The sequence below is a fragment of the Bemisia tabaci genome, chromosome 4 (genome assembly GCF_918797505.1).
Source record: "Bemisia tabaci chromosome 4, PGI_BMITA_v3".
Classification (NCBI taxonomy): Eukaryota; Metazoa; Arthropoda; class Insecta; order Hemiptera; family Aleyrodidae; genus Bemisia; species Bemisia tabaci.
This window is the reverse complement of record NC_092796.1, coordinates 61,724,900-61,737,825: the sequence shown is the minus strand read 5'-3', so window position 1 is coordinate 61,737,825 and position 12,926 is coordinate 61,724,900. Positions and strand designations below refer to the sequence as shown.

Sequence of the window (12,926 nt, the reverse complement as noted above, 5' to 3'; positions counted from 1 at the left end):
GAAATCAAGGTGGAAGAAACCAAGGGTGTCACTATTGCGGCGATGACGTCAAAAACCCGACTTTTCAAAGGCGGTATCTTGGTCGCAGTATTGAGCGTTGAAAGTTGCTGTTTAGACAGATCTTACTATTTTTAGCTAATCTGCAAGAATTAAGCACCAAAACACGATTCTGTGACCAGCGCAACTGACCCATTGTAATCTTCGTGTTTGAAATGAAGATCTCCAAAAAACATCCGACTTTTACCCGATTTTCCCCTTAGAAAACAAAATTGATAGTAAAATTGAGATAAGTTGCAAAAGTTAGAATTCTGCACCGCTCTCCCGCTCGGGTCTTTTTTTTTCTTTCTTTTCTTTTCTTTGTATTCGGGTTATTTGCAAGTTTTAACTTCATTCCTACAATGGCAGTGGTTCAAAGCTTGCATCGCTTTTTTTTAATGCTTTTTTTAAATTTTTTTTCTCTTTTTTCTTCGGAAGAAGTGAGGGGAAAGTCAGGGGATAACAGTGCCACTGGTTCAGGAAATTTTCCAAAACGTCAGGAAATTTTGAAATAGGAAGTATCTGGCAACCCTGAATCATGAAAAGTCAGGGAAAAATTAAAAAATTTCAGTGTGAAACCTCGAAATTTTTTCGGTCAGCAGGAAAAATAAATCATTTTTAACTGCACACGCTATGGACGCAAAAAACCCTTGCCTTTAAGTACGCATAATGTGAATTCTTTCAATTGTAAGAGACCTCGTCACCAAATCTGTTGAATAAGGCATTTTTATGAAAAATCATGCCAGAAAATACACCTTAAATGCATGAAAGTTAGGAAATTTCATATTTAAAAACCCTGAGAAGTTATGAAAAAGTCATTCAATTTTGAATCCAAGGTTTGTTTTACATTTTAAAGCCAAATTTGACCGGCTAAGAAGCATAGTGGTAATTGATTAAAAATTAATTAATTCATTGATGTATTAATTAATTATGAAATTAAATTAATTTATTAATTAATTCATTCATTTATTTTTGACTTGTAGCTTGATTTTTTTCAATCAATTACCATGAAATTTGTTTTTATATTTTTTTGCTCAGGGAGACCCCGGATGGTTACATGTTGATTGCAAAGGTCTTCAGCACTGTATCACACTACTATCTAAAAAAATGTGCAATAGGACATGTGCACAATTTTTCGATGCTAAGTAATTCCTTCATTCCTATTGTTTTGTGTTTTTTTTTTTTTTTTTTTTTTTTTTTTTTTTTTTTTTTTTTTTTTTTAATAGAATAAGAAACTTCATTTTTATACGTTCGCGATCGGGTGCCTTTTCTGTCCCTTACATTAAGTATGTAACAGTTTTGCTACTTTCAAGGAAAGAAAATGAAGGAATTGCTTAGCAACCAAAAAGTGCACATGCATCGCTGCAAAGTTTTTACACATTGCTCGCTACAGATTGTGTCCTGAACAGCCCCAAAGATAGAGTCACTAATTCGATTTTGATCGATCTTCTGCATTACATAATCATTATGCCCAGCTAAGCAAACTGTTTTTACTTTCAGTGCGGTTGTTGTCATTAATAATTGGCATCTTTCTATAATCTAATTGATCCCTCGCCACCAGGCAGTCAAGCTAATTGGACGAATTTCTATCAAACGGAACTATGTGCATTACGACATGAGCCCTGAGACCCGTAAGAATACATACATACCAGGGCTCACGTCATAATGCACATAGTTCCGTTTGATAGAAATACGTCCAGTTAATGTCTCTCGGTTTGGTCCATCATCTCTAAACCTATGATGAGAGATGGAGAGGGCCTTAGGATTAGGATTTCGATAGGACGATTGTGCTTTCTTGATTGCTTAGACACGTATATGTTCCTCTAAAATTACCGAGTATGTAGGTAGGATTTAATTCTGTGTGGCAGTATCGTCCATATATAGACTGGATAAGTAGATCTTAAGATACTAAATTCAGCAAAGGTCTTCAGGTCCAAGTGAAGTTTCCTAGAACTGAAATTAGACGCATATTTTAATAGCTCATCGTGACGCAATGTTGAGTGTGTAAGGGTGTCAGTGGCGTGGCGCGCATTGTGATATATACCGATATTTCCCGATTCGATGCTATGGTTTAGAATCGATTATTGAGGTGTTCGCTGCAAATACCCTGTTTATCGATCCTTCGCCAGAGGTTTAAATGACAGGTCAATCGATATATCGCAATGCACGCCACGCCATGGACCAAGAGAATAAATAAGGACCCCCAACTCCGGTTAGCGCTGACATCAGCGCTCCCTGGCAGAGGGTGTAGTGAACTAAACCGACGATTGGGTCCTCCTGTTTATATTTCCATGCACCACCTATTTAGGCTTATCACTCAGTGCTCATACAAGGTAGATTTACACAGGTATGGAAAAGTTGAAAATTTCCCATGAGCCTCAGTACGTGTCACATGACTACGTGACGTAGGTTAAGGGGCCCGTTTTTTAATTAAATTACAATCAAATTAACATTCAAACGTTTGTGCGTTTAAACGTTAAAATTCATATAGCATTATCAAAATTGTGCAAAAAATCCCACAAAATTTTGACAAACGATAAACCGAACATAATAAATCAAAATAATCAAAACAATCAAAATGGCTGACGTTAAGGGGCCGCTGGAGAGCCAATCAGAGGCCAGTTGTTAAGTTCTGTCCATACCTGTGTAAATCTACCTTGGTGCTCATAGAAGTTTCTAGATCCTCGTATCCTCGTGGTCGCCCTGCAGTTTTGAAGAGTTTATTAGCGTGAAAAGTTCCCCCTTTTTATTTCAATCTTCGTCAGTCTTCGGGTACATAAACTAGTAATAATGTGAAGTGTTTTTTCTAACCGTTTTACTCAGCAGCAACTGCTGTTGAGAAAGCCAAAGGAAGTGTGTGTGTGTGTGTGTGTGTGTGTGTGTGTGTAGTGTGCAGCAGGAATCAGGATTGTACTTTTAGCCAAAGGCGCTTCTCTGTTAAGTGAAATCTTTTTAGTGAGAAATAGTGTTGTACTGATAAAAATCAACTGAGTGTCACAAAATCAAAGATACTTGACTTCAAGCATTACCTTTAATTTGATTATTAGCAAGTCTCTTTGATTCTGCGTCAGAAGTTGACTGAATCATCTTTGCTCGTGTTTTGATACTTCAAATCAAAGTCTTTCGCATTGACCTCTGCAGAAGGTATGTATCTATACTATTTCATTAGTTTGCGAAAGTAAAATGTATTAAAGTATCTAAACAAATAAATAAATCATAGATAAACAAAGAACATTGCATGGAATAACATACTATAGAGGTGCGATCGTGGACCATTGTGGCGTTAGTTCACCGCACCCTCTGCCAGGTTCGCTGCAAGCGCGCGGTAACGGTTTTTAACACAGGTTTCAATAGGGAGTTGGGAGTCCTTATTTATTCTCTTGGTCCATGGCCACGCCACTGAAGGGTGTTTGCTCGTGTGTGTTAGTGTTCGAAATGTTCCCTTTCTTAAGCGAAGTATTTTTTCATCTTATCTTCTTTCGAGGGTCATTCCAAAAGTAGGACCACTCGCTCTTTCTTGGAAATTATCTGCACAGTTGTTTTTGTCCTCTTTATGCTGATAACTTATTTCATTTGAAAGTTTTTCAGTTAAGGGAGGAGAGATGAAGGGCGGACGCTCACTCTTCAGATCTCAATAGATATTTAGATTCTCAGTATATGACGAGTCACCTTGAAGAAGCATTTTTTCTAAGTATGGTATTAATAGATTTTTTATTACGAGAGTTTTTCTTGACGTCAGAGGAGCAGGACACTTCAGCTTTGTCATCTCTCATCGCAGAGGCAGAATAATTTTTCTCCGAATGTCTCTGTTGCTTTTTTTCTGGTTCGTGTCTGACTTCATATGCTTACTATAGGGTCACGCCCCCTGGCCGCTACGCGACCCAACCCCCAGAGAACGCGCCTCTGAGGCAGCTTTGGAGCCCCCCCCCCCCCCCCCACCTCCACATGGAATAATGTACATAGGATGGGCTCATTCAGGGACCATCCCTATCAATAGCCGCAAACATCATAACACTCAGCCCAGTGGATCTTTGGAATGAGATGTAACAAGGGATGAAAATGTACAATGTTGAAATGGAAGAATTTTCAACGTCATCACGTAATATACAGAAACCTGGGTCATATTTCATAAATCTGAACAGAGCGGGCTCATCTAGGGACTTTCACCTGTTAATGGCTGCATGCAATAATCATAAAAATGCAGTTTCTTTAGAAGCCAGGAGCTCGCAAAAGCGTTGAATCGCGTGTTTTTCGCGTAATTTGCGATTTTTGCACGGAGGACAGATAAAAAATCATGATTTTGAAAATTTCTGGAAACCAGAGAGTTGCTAAAATAGAAAGGTCGGTTGGAAAAATGGGAAAACGGAGAACTCACTGCACCTCAAATGGACCGAGTTTATCAGAATGGAACGAACGCAAATTTTCCGAAGAATTGAGTCCGGAATGTTTCTGAGTTCCGCTAGCCGTTTATTTTCTCCTGCCAAAATCTGAAAGTCTAAAAAATGAATCATTTTACGTTCAGAGGGGTTGAAGTTTATTTTCTACATTGAGCCATATGCAGGAATACAACTTCTAACCTCTTTTTCTCAGTTTCAACCAGAGACATGAGACCCCTCCATTGGCCTCTTGGCGACAGGTGGAAGCTTTTACATTTGGGGATTCACAATTTATTCCTTATGGACAATTACAAGGGATCAACAGTCATCACTCTAATTTCGGCTGTTGACCTACCTACATGGTGGATGATGAGCTTCGGGTGGCGTCATGAGCCGAACAAGTTCCCTAAATTTCGGTTTGTTTGCAAAACGAAACTGCCAACACGTTGTTGAACATGAACCATGTAGGTAAGTCAGCAGTAGAATGCTCAAGTCCCGAAAGTAAAAGCTTTCACCATGGCCAAGATACTTGTGGAGGGTCTCTTGTCTCTGGTTTCAACTCGATGTGGGTTGGTTACTTTTTGATGAACTCGGTCCAAACGTAGCCCAGTTAACTCGACTATCGGAGTGACAGCACTAATGAACCTGGGCAAGGGTTCGAGGGGTTTCGTTGGGTTACTATCTTTTTCCGCATCATTTCTCCGATGCGATGCGATGCGATAGCGCGTGTTTATATTTTCATGAAGCGGGCAAGTAATCTTTGATTAAAGCTCTCAATAAAGGCTTCGAGACCCCGGTGTTTGTATTGTACGGGCGGCGCGGGACCCGTGGGCACATCTCGCGCTCGGCTCGCTCCCAATGGGGTGAAGACGAGGACGAGCCGCACGGGTTTTTTTCGGCGAAACCTTGTTTTTTTACCCGAAAACGGGCCAAAACGGGGAGCGTGCGTCTAACGGAGCTCACGCCACCGGCTCCGCGCCCCGCCGCACCGGGGATCCAGTCAATACGAGAAGTCGGACATGACTTTTTTTCACCTAAACTCCAAATTTTCATGCGGACATCTTCATATTTTAAATTTCAAGGGATGCTCTCAGAAGAAAAGTTTACGAGGAAACCAATAGACCCACTTTTAAAAGCTCAAAATTTTGCATACATTAAGTTATAAGCGTTTCACAGTGGATCGAGTCAATTAGAGAGGTCGGACATGCTTTTTCTAAGCACATCACATATTTGAAATTTCAAGGGATGCTCTCGAAGAAAATTTACGAGGAAACCATAGACCCACTTTTAAAGCTCAAAATTTTGCATACATTGAGTTATAACGTTTCACAGTGGATCGAGTCAATTAGAGAGGTCGGACTTGCTTTTTTTTATTTAAACTGCAAATTTTGATGCGTATTCCGTCATATTTTAAATTTCAAGTGGTGCTTTGAGAAGAAAACTTTACAAGGAAACCGATGGACCCACTTTTAAAACCTCCAAATTTTGCATGGAGTTATAAAAGTTTCACAGTGGATCGAGTCAATTAGAGAGGTTGGACATGTTTTTCCGACTAAATCTGCAAATTTTGACGTGTATTTCGTCATATTTTAAATTTCAAGAGGTGCTCTGAGAAGAAAATTTAACAAGGAAACCAATGGAAGCTCTTTTAAAAGCTGAAAATGTTGTATGGTCGGTGTTTTAAGCGTTTCAATTTGGGAGATTTGGTTTGGAGCTGTGGTATTGACTGGATCCACGGTGCGGCGCCCGGGGCGAAGTGGCGAGTTTTTTTGGGTGCGTGCCGCTAGCGAGCGCGGTGGATTCCCACCTGCCGGGCCGGGGCCGTGGGCCGGGGGGCTCGCGCCCGAGGACTACTTATCGGGTCTCTCGCGCAGCTCGTGCCACCGCGGCTCATAGCGGGATAGCGGCGGCGGCGCGCGGCCCGCGGGCTGGCTCCCTCCGCTCCCGTTAAATGATTTCAACTTAATCTCTTATTATACCTTTTACAAATGGGGCCTCGTTTCCCGAGCCCGAGCTCTCTTCCACCTCCAACATGTCCTCATTTTCACCCGCTCCCCGCCCGCCCCGCCGCTCCTTTTCGCACCGCTTTCTTTTTCACGCAATGAGTCGCACCGCGTTAAGCAGAAAGGAACCAACCCACATCAGCTTTTGCCAAATTCAATTCGGCAATTTGATTTATCAGCTTTTGCCAAATTCAATGTGGCAATTTGATTTTTTACATGAAAACGGTAGTGCAGTTTTTGTGGAAATTTCGGTGAATTTTCTGCATGTAGTGAAGCAAATTCCTTAAAATTCTCCAAGGAATCTTGGCCATCCATGACATTTCGGATAAAATTTCTGCAAAATAGGATGCATAAATCAATTAATAAGGAAAAACACCAAAAAGTGTTGTCGGAGCTATATGTAACAATGCGGTAAAATGGACCGCGTTAAGCAGAAAGGAGCCAAGCCACATCAGCTATTGCCACATTTAATTGGGAACTTTAATTTTTTACATGAAAAGGGTTGTCCGGAGTTTTGTGCAAATTTCAGAAAATATTCTGCAAACTACGAAGCGAATTTCTCACGATTTTGAAAGGAATCCGTACGAACGTTCTCTCGTAAAAAACTAAATTGCTCAGTTACATTTGGCAATAGCGGATGTGTCTTGGTTCCTTTCTGCTAAACGCGGTCCAGTCAAGGGTAGATCTTCAGCTTTTGCAATGCATTCTGGGTACCGTCGATACATTTTAAAATTAAATAATTTCCACGGTTTTTTAGTTGAGCATGAACTTATAAGCTCAAGTCGAGGGGCTATCGTCGCTTTTTGGGCTAAAAGTAAAAATCTACCCAGATTTTATACTTATAGTCCAATCTCCAGAATCCGGGACGAATTGCCTTAATCGAGGGAATGGATTTCAACCCCACCACACTCCCTTTGCATCAAGTATACTGATCTAGTGGTCATGTTCATCGATACCTATCGTTGTTCGATCACTCCCGTGTGAGTAGACAGGAATGCCGAGTCTTCCCGATCATGATCGCGTGATAAGTGGGAAGGCTGTGAAAATAAGGAAAGCCAGCTTGCAGTGGTGTTAGAATCGCGTGTTTCTTTGAAGATTGCGGTGTGATTCGAGGGTTTTTTTTTTAACACCGCGGTGAAGTCAGTGTGCGTTTCTCGCATAAAGAATATTTTCGAGATTCTTTAAAACTTCCGAAGACGAGTGACAAAAACTTGTAAAGTAACTCGAAAAAAAAATCACTTAAACTCGTTACCTATAACGCTTCGCTCTGTACCCCTCACCGCCCTGGAACGCCGCGGTACCGCTGGCAAATACCCTCCCCCTCCCCCCACTTAAAGCGTTACGTAATTTATGGACGGCCCCATATCAACACAACATATTGGTTACGTTTTCTTATAATGCAATTTTTACTACCATATTCCTTATTTTTATTGTTGTTTTGTTTCAGATAATGGCTGGTCGCGGGAGGCACAACTTTATGGACACGAGCAATGACTCGAATAACAATTCACCGATACCCGAGAAGAAGAGTCGCCTGGAAGTAGAGAGGAGTCACTTAGAAGTAGAGAGGAGTCGCTTAGAAGTAGAGATGAGTCGCTTAGAAGTAGAGAAGAAAAAGTCGGGCTTTAACAATTCACCGATACCCGAGAAGAAGAGTCGCCTGGAAGTAGAGAAGAGTCGCTTAGAAGTAGAGAAGAAAGAGTCGGGCTTGCCGTGTTTCTGCAACCGGAAACCCAACGGGATTTACTGTAACAATTGCCAAACTTTCACGCCCAACGTTCGCATAAGACGAGCGTGTCCGCAGCATCCGCAAGTTCTCTGGCTCATGGATCTTGAAAGTTGTCCCAATTGCCTCAAAGATCACAACCTCATGGAGCTATCTCGCTGACTCTCATCTGTGATACTTTCTCATCCTCCCGGTTTTTCTCAACTCACTGATACTTATTTTATTTTAGTTTACCGTATTTCCCTTACAAGATGGTTTATTTTAGCCGTTTTTCTTTATTCTTTAAGGTAGACTTTACCGTGTTTTCCTCACAAGATGGTTAATTCCGGTCGTTTCTCCTTATTTTTAAGGTAGACACACTGAGAAAAAAGGTTAAAGAACGTATTTTTAATGAAAGGAAAAACTTATCTTTGATTTTAAAAAAAATTTTTTTTGGCTTTAATTTATTTATTTTGAAAGATCAAGTATTAAGAAATTCTTAAACTCCACTGAGACGCACTCTTCATGTTTTAAAGCATGTTTATAATAATTTTTCCACTAAATGTATACGGTTTTTTTTTTTTTTTTTTTTTTTTTTTTTTTTTTTTTTTTTAATAATAATCTTAATTTGCGTTGATGTCTGATGCGTAACACGATGAGTGTTTAAGCGCCCGAGTAAAATAATTTGGTGAGCTTAACTTAAATGGTTATATTTTTGCTAAAAAGAACTATGCACAATTGAATCACATCAAAAGGGAGTAAGTGCGTACGATACAACTTCGCATTTCCTTTAGATTTATTCCAGTTTTACATATTTCTTTTTAGCATAAATACGCCCAAATGCAAGTTCCGCTAATAAAGATATTCAGATCAGTTTCAAGGTCCTACTGTGGTTACCAGAGACACATTCCTTGTGGTTTTTCTGAGTTATGTCAGAGGCGACTTAAGTCATATGTAGATACGGTCTTTTTGCTCAAGTTAAAATGTATCTTTAATCTAATGACTGAGGCTTTTTAGCTATTGAACTATACATGTATTTTTGACCGTCGTTGGTGGATATATTAATTAATAGGAAGGTCCTCATTTACTCATCGATATTTGATAATCATCAGACCCAAGTAACCTCATCATATGCGCGTGATAACTGATCAGTGCTGCCTATAGCGTCAAGATGGGCACCGAATATTTCTGGGAGTTATTTATTGAAAGACACTTGATAATCATGCTGATCTCTATTCTCTTTGTGGTCTGATATACATTATTTTTTCAAGACACGCCAAATCATCCGACTTTTCGCCCAAGTTGGCTTTAGTCGTACAGTTTGTGGACCTTTCTAATTAAATTAAAACGCTAAGCAGGTTTTGAGCTATCGGAATTTCGCATCTTTCTTTTCTTCAAAAGCGTTTTTTAAAAGTTAGTCAGTTTCCTAACTTGTTCATAAAGTCATAGATCTGTAGTTTTTGGTTAGATTTTTGTTTTATGTTTTATTATAATTTAGATTATTTGTTTGCATGAAACGTTTAGGGTCATATTCACAGTCGTTTCTTAAACAGCTCGGTTCATCTTTCCTGAGGAGGCCCAGAATCAGTTGTTTTCAAAAGGGAACAGGCCCATTCCTCGATGAGTCTCAGTTAGCATATCCTTTTATGGAAGCCAAGGCTCATGCAGAAATGGACTTGTTCCCTTTTGAAAACAACTGATTCATATGGTTTATCTTGCGATTATGGGAAGTTCACGGTCTTTAACATAGCATCATGAAAAAAATAATTTCTGCAAGCCATGAGTAAGATTCAGATGTATATTTTTGGGAATGGATTCCTGAAAGGGATTACAATAATCTGCCGCTATAAAAATACAAAATGCGAAAAAAATAGACCGTAAGTTTTGTACATTTTTTTAAGGTAGGTTCGTACCTACCTTAAAGTCTGTCAATCTTAAAGCACTTTACCTTCCGTATTTTGTCCTTTTTGCAGTGGTAAATTATAATTAGCTCTCGCAAGGATTCATTGTCGAAGTTATACCGCTGATTTTTACTCAAAGTTGACAAAATTGTATTTTTCATAATAATATTTCAAGGGCTTCCTTAAACTGCCCCCATTAACAATGTAAGCCAATAATGGGGCCTCCTAAAGAAAGAAGCTATTATCATGAATGTGACCCTAAGTGTGAAAGGTGCACAATGTTGACCGGAAGAGGTCGTCTAAAAAAGACAAGTCATAATAATTTTCTTAATGGTGTTTGTATCACCATTAGAATATTCATTCGATACTTTTAAGTTAAAATTGAGCTATTTTTTTTTTTTTTTTTTTTTTTTTTTTTTCGTACATAAATCTCTTTAATAGTGATGCATTATATGTATCTACAGAATTTTTTTTTTTTTTTTCTATTTTTTCCCCGTCTTAGACTTCGACCAGGTTGAAATTTGAGAAGCAAGAGTTTTCCTGACAATTTTGATCAAACTTTTGCACTTCAAGTGCGTGAATTACGTAGTGTCGACAAAACGTGCGCATGCTTACTATAAAAGGAATCCTCGAGACTTTCAAAATGTTTAATCTTTAGATAGGAAATAACAGGTTCACAAATGAACTCCACGTTCTTTTTTACTGATATTTTTGGAGCTTTAAAAGAAACACATGCTTGCTCAATAGTACATTAAAAATAGGCGAGAAAAACTTGCCACTAAATTCTACAGATAGCGAAGTAGGGTCACGCCAGTAGCTCAACAGTAATTGCAATAGGAAAGTAAATTTAGCCTCACGAAAGAGAGCTTACCACCGATTTCAATTGATTCTTGTATTACTAAAATAAAAATACACTCATTATTATAGTCATTAACCCACCTACTTGCCATGTAAACTGATAAACTTTTAATAATTGACTACACGTTTAAATGAACAAACAATGGTGGATCCTTTGGATTTGATCTCCGTGCTGAGAAAAATTCCATTTATGGCAGTTAAGGAACCCGTTCCCGTAGCAGTCTTTTATTTGTCCTGATGAAGCAACTCGCCTTGCCCTGGAAACAACATATTCTGCTAAGTGAAAGTTATTCGTGCCAACAAAAGCCTTCTTGTCTTTTTACTACGATTTTTTCTGGTTTTCACGAGGAAAATAAATCATTGGGACAAGGAATCTTGTGTTGCAAAAACTGAAGTTCGCATGGCGCTATGAGTTGGCTCTGTGGTGCAACAAGAATTTTCCTCTCGACAGCGAAAAGCTGCGAAGAAGACGGTTTCCCTTATTGCAATAAATGCAGTTTTCTCATCGCATCTAGTGGGCGGAAAATGTTAAAGACTTGTTTTTTCAGCGCCACAGAAGGCGCTAGCTGATTATCTTTTGTGTGCCACATTCAATTTTAAGTTTTCTGTTTTGTTAATCGGATAAATAATGTACAAATTTATTGTAGGTACTTAAATCTTGAATTTTATGGAGACACACAACACACCTTGTTCTGTGTCCCATCTTGTCTCCATTTGCATTTAATATAGGTACGTTAACTTAAATCCTCAAAATTTGTATTGCAGTAAAGATTAGACCTCTGCAACCAAGTCTTTCCTTCTACTTATCAGTTGGTTCAAGTGAATTTTACCAAGCTCACTTTGATCACTTTAAAATATTTGTAGAGATACCAATCTCAGTCAAACATTACTTGAACACTGATCTCTCGTCGCTACCTCAATTGTATTATATTGAATAAAGACTTTTCGTATTTTTTCAAATTTAATTTTTCTCTTTTCAAACCATCAGGAAAGCATTTAAAAGAATTACCAAGTCCGAACGAAGTAACTTCTGGGATTTTTTTTTATCATTCTAATTATTATTTATTCATTTTTAAATTCATTTATCAGTTGGTTGGTCAGTTTAAGGCATCAATTCAACGTACATTTTTTTACGTTGCCTACATGCATGTATTACTCATTTTCAGCCTTTAAACTTTAAATTCGATTGAATGAAATTTACAAGTAACTCATTTCGACAGTTCTTTTTTCAGATACCCTTTGACCATGAAAAAAATGAATGATTTTTTTCCCCATAATTAATCGTTTCCGAACACAAAATTCCTTTCAATTGCTCGTTACAACTTTCCAAAAACCTCTTTCATAAAACATATTAATTAGTCCAAATTGTGCTAAAAGCAAGAGATACTTAAAATACAGCAGACGAAAGTAGCTGTTCCGCCATTGCCTTTCATTAAAAGGGTTTTAAACAGCTGGGGGAAAAAAAGAAAAAAAAAGTACAGTGTTCTAAAAACATTAACTACAAAAAACATTCGAGTTCAAAAATTTAATTTTGACTCTAATTATAATTTTTGGAGCTTCTTGGCTTTGTTTTCCCCGCGAAATGGTGTGGGCCCAGCACCATTTCTCCACCTTGTTTTCAAACAACTTAATGTCAATAGCCAGGAAGACACTCGTCAATTTTCTCGTTGAAGCAGGCGGTCTACGCAGTGCTTAAAAAGCAACTGGTAATTGAGGAGGCGACTGCAAAACAGCTCAAACGCGGAAAACCTTCTTTTGCACAAATAATAATTTATAAATCTTCTTGTATTCTCTCTTGACAACCATGAGAATGCAAGGAAACTCCTTCATTTTCTCAAAAACGGAAAAGAAGTATCGACTGTTTTAAATTTCCAACGCATTTTTCCTTAAAGTAAGGTTTCCACGCAAGGGCTGGTTTTGAAGCCGCCTTTTCGATCGCGATCGGTGAGAAGACTGTGGTTCTTTTAAGCTTTTTTGAAATTGATGCCGCAAGGGCAAGTTGTCTCCGCGAGAGAATATCCTAAGATTATTTTAGGAATTTTATTTA

General features: G+C 38.6%; 1 protein-coding gene and 1 long non-coding RNA gene across 2 annotated transcripts in view; both read left to right on the top strand.

Moving 5' to 3' along the window:
• The window catches only part of LOC109031768 (uncharacterized), a 36,778-nt gene extending 24,939 nt beyond the window's left edge, over positions 1–11,839 (top strand). The window contains exon 2 of the mRNA XM_019043509.2: positions 7,863–11,839. Within this exon, the coding sequence (XP_018899054.2) occupies positions 7,866–8,303 (438 nt within the window). The 5' untranslated portion in view covers positions 7,863–7,865 and the 3' untranslated portion in view covers positions 8,304–11,839. The remainder of the gene's footprint in view (positions 1–7,862) is intronic.
• On the top strand, positions 3,433–6,952 carry LOC140224399 (uncharacterized). The gene is made up of 2 exons (XR_011899665.1): positions 3,433–5,609; positions 5,766–6,952. It is a non-coding gene; the product is annotated as an uncharacterized lncRNA (long non-coding RNA).
• Positions 11,840–12,926: the final 1,087 nt, after the last annotated feature.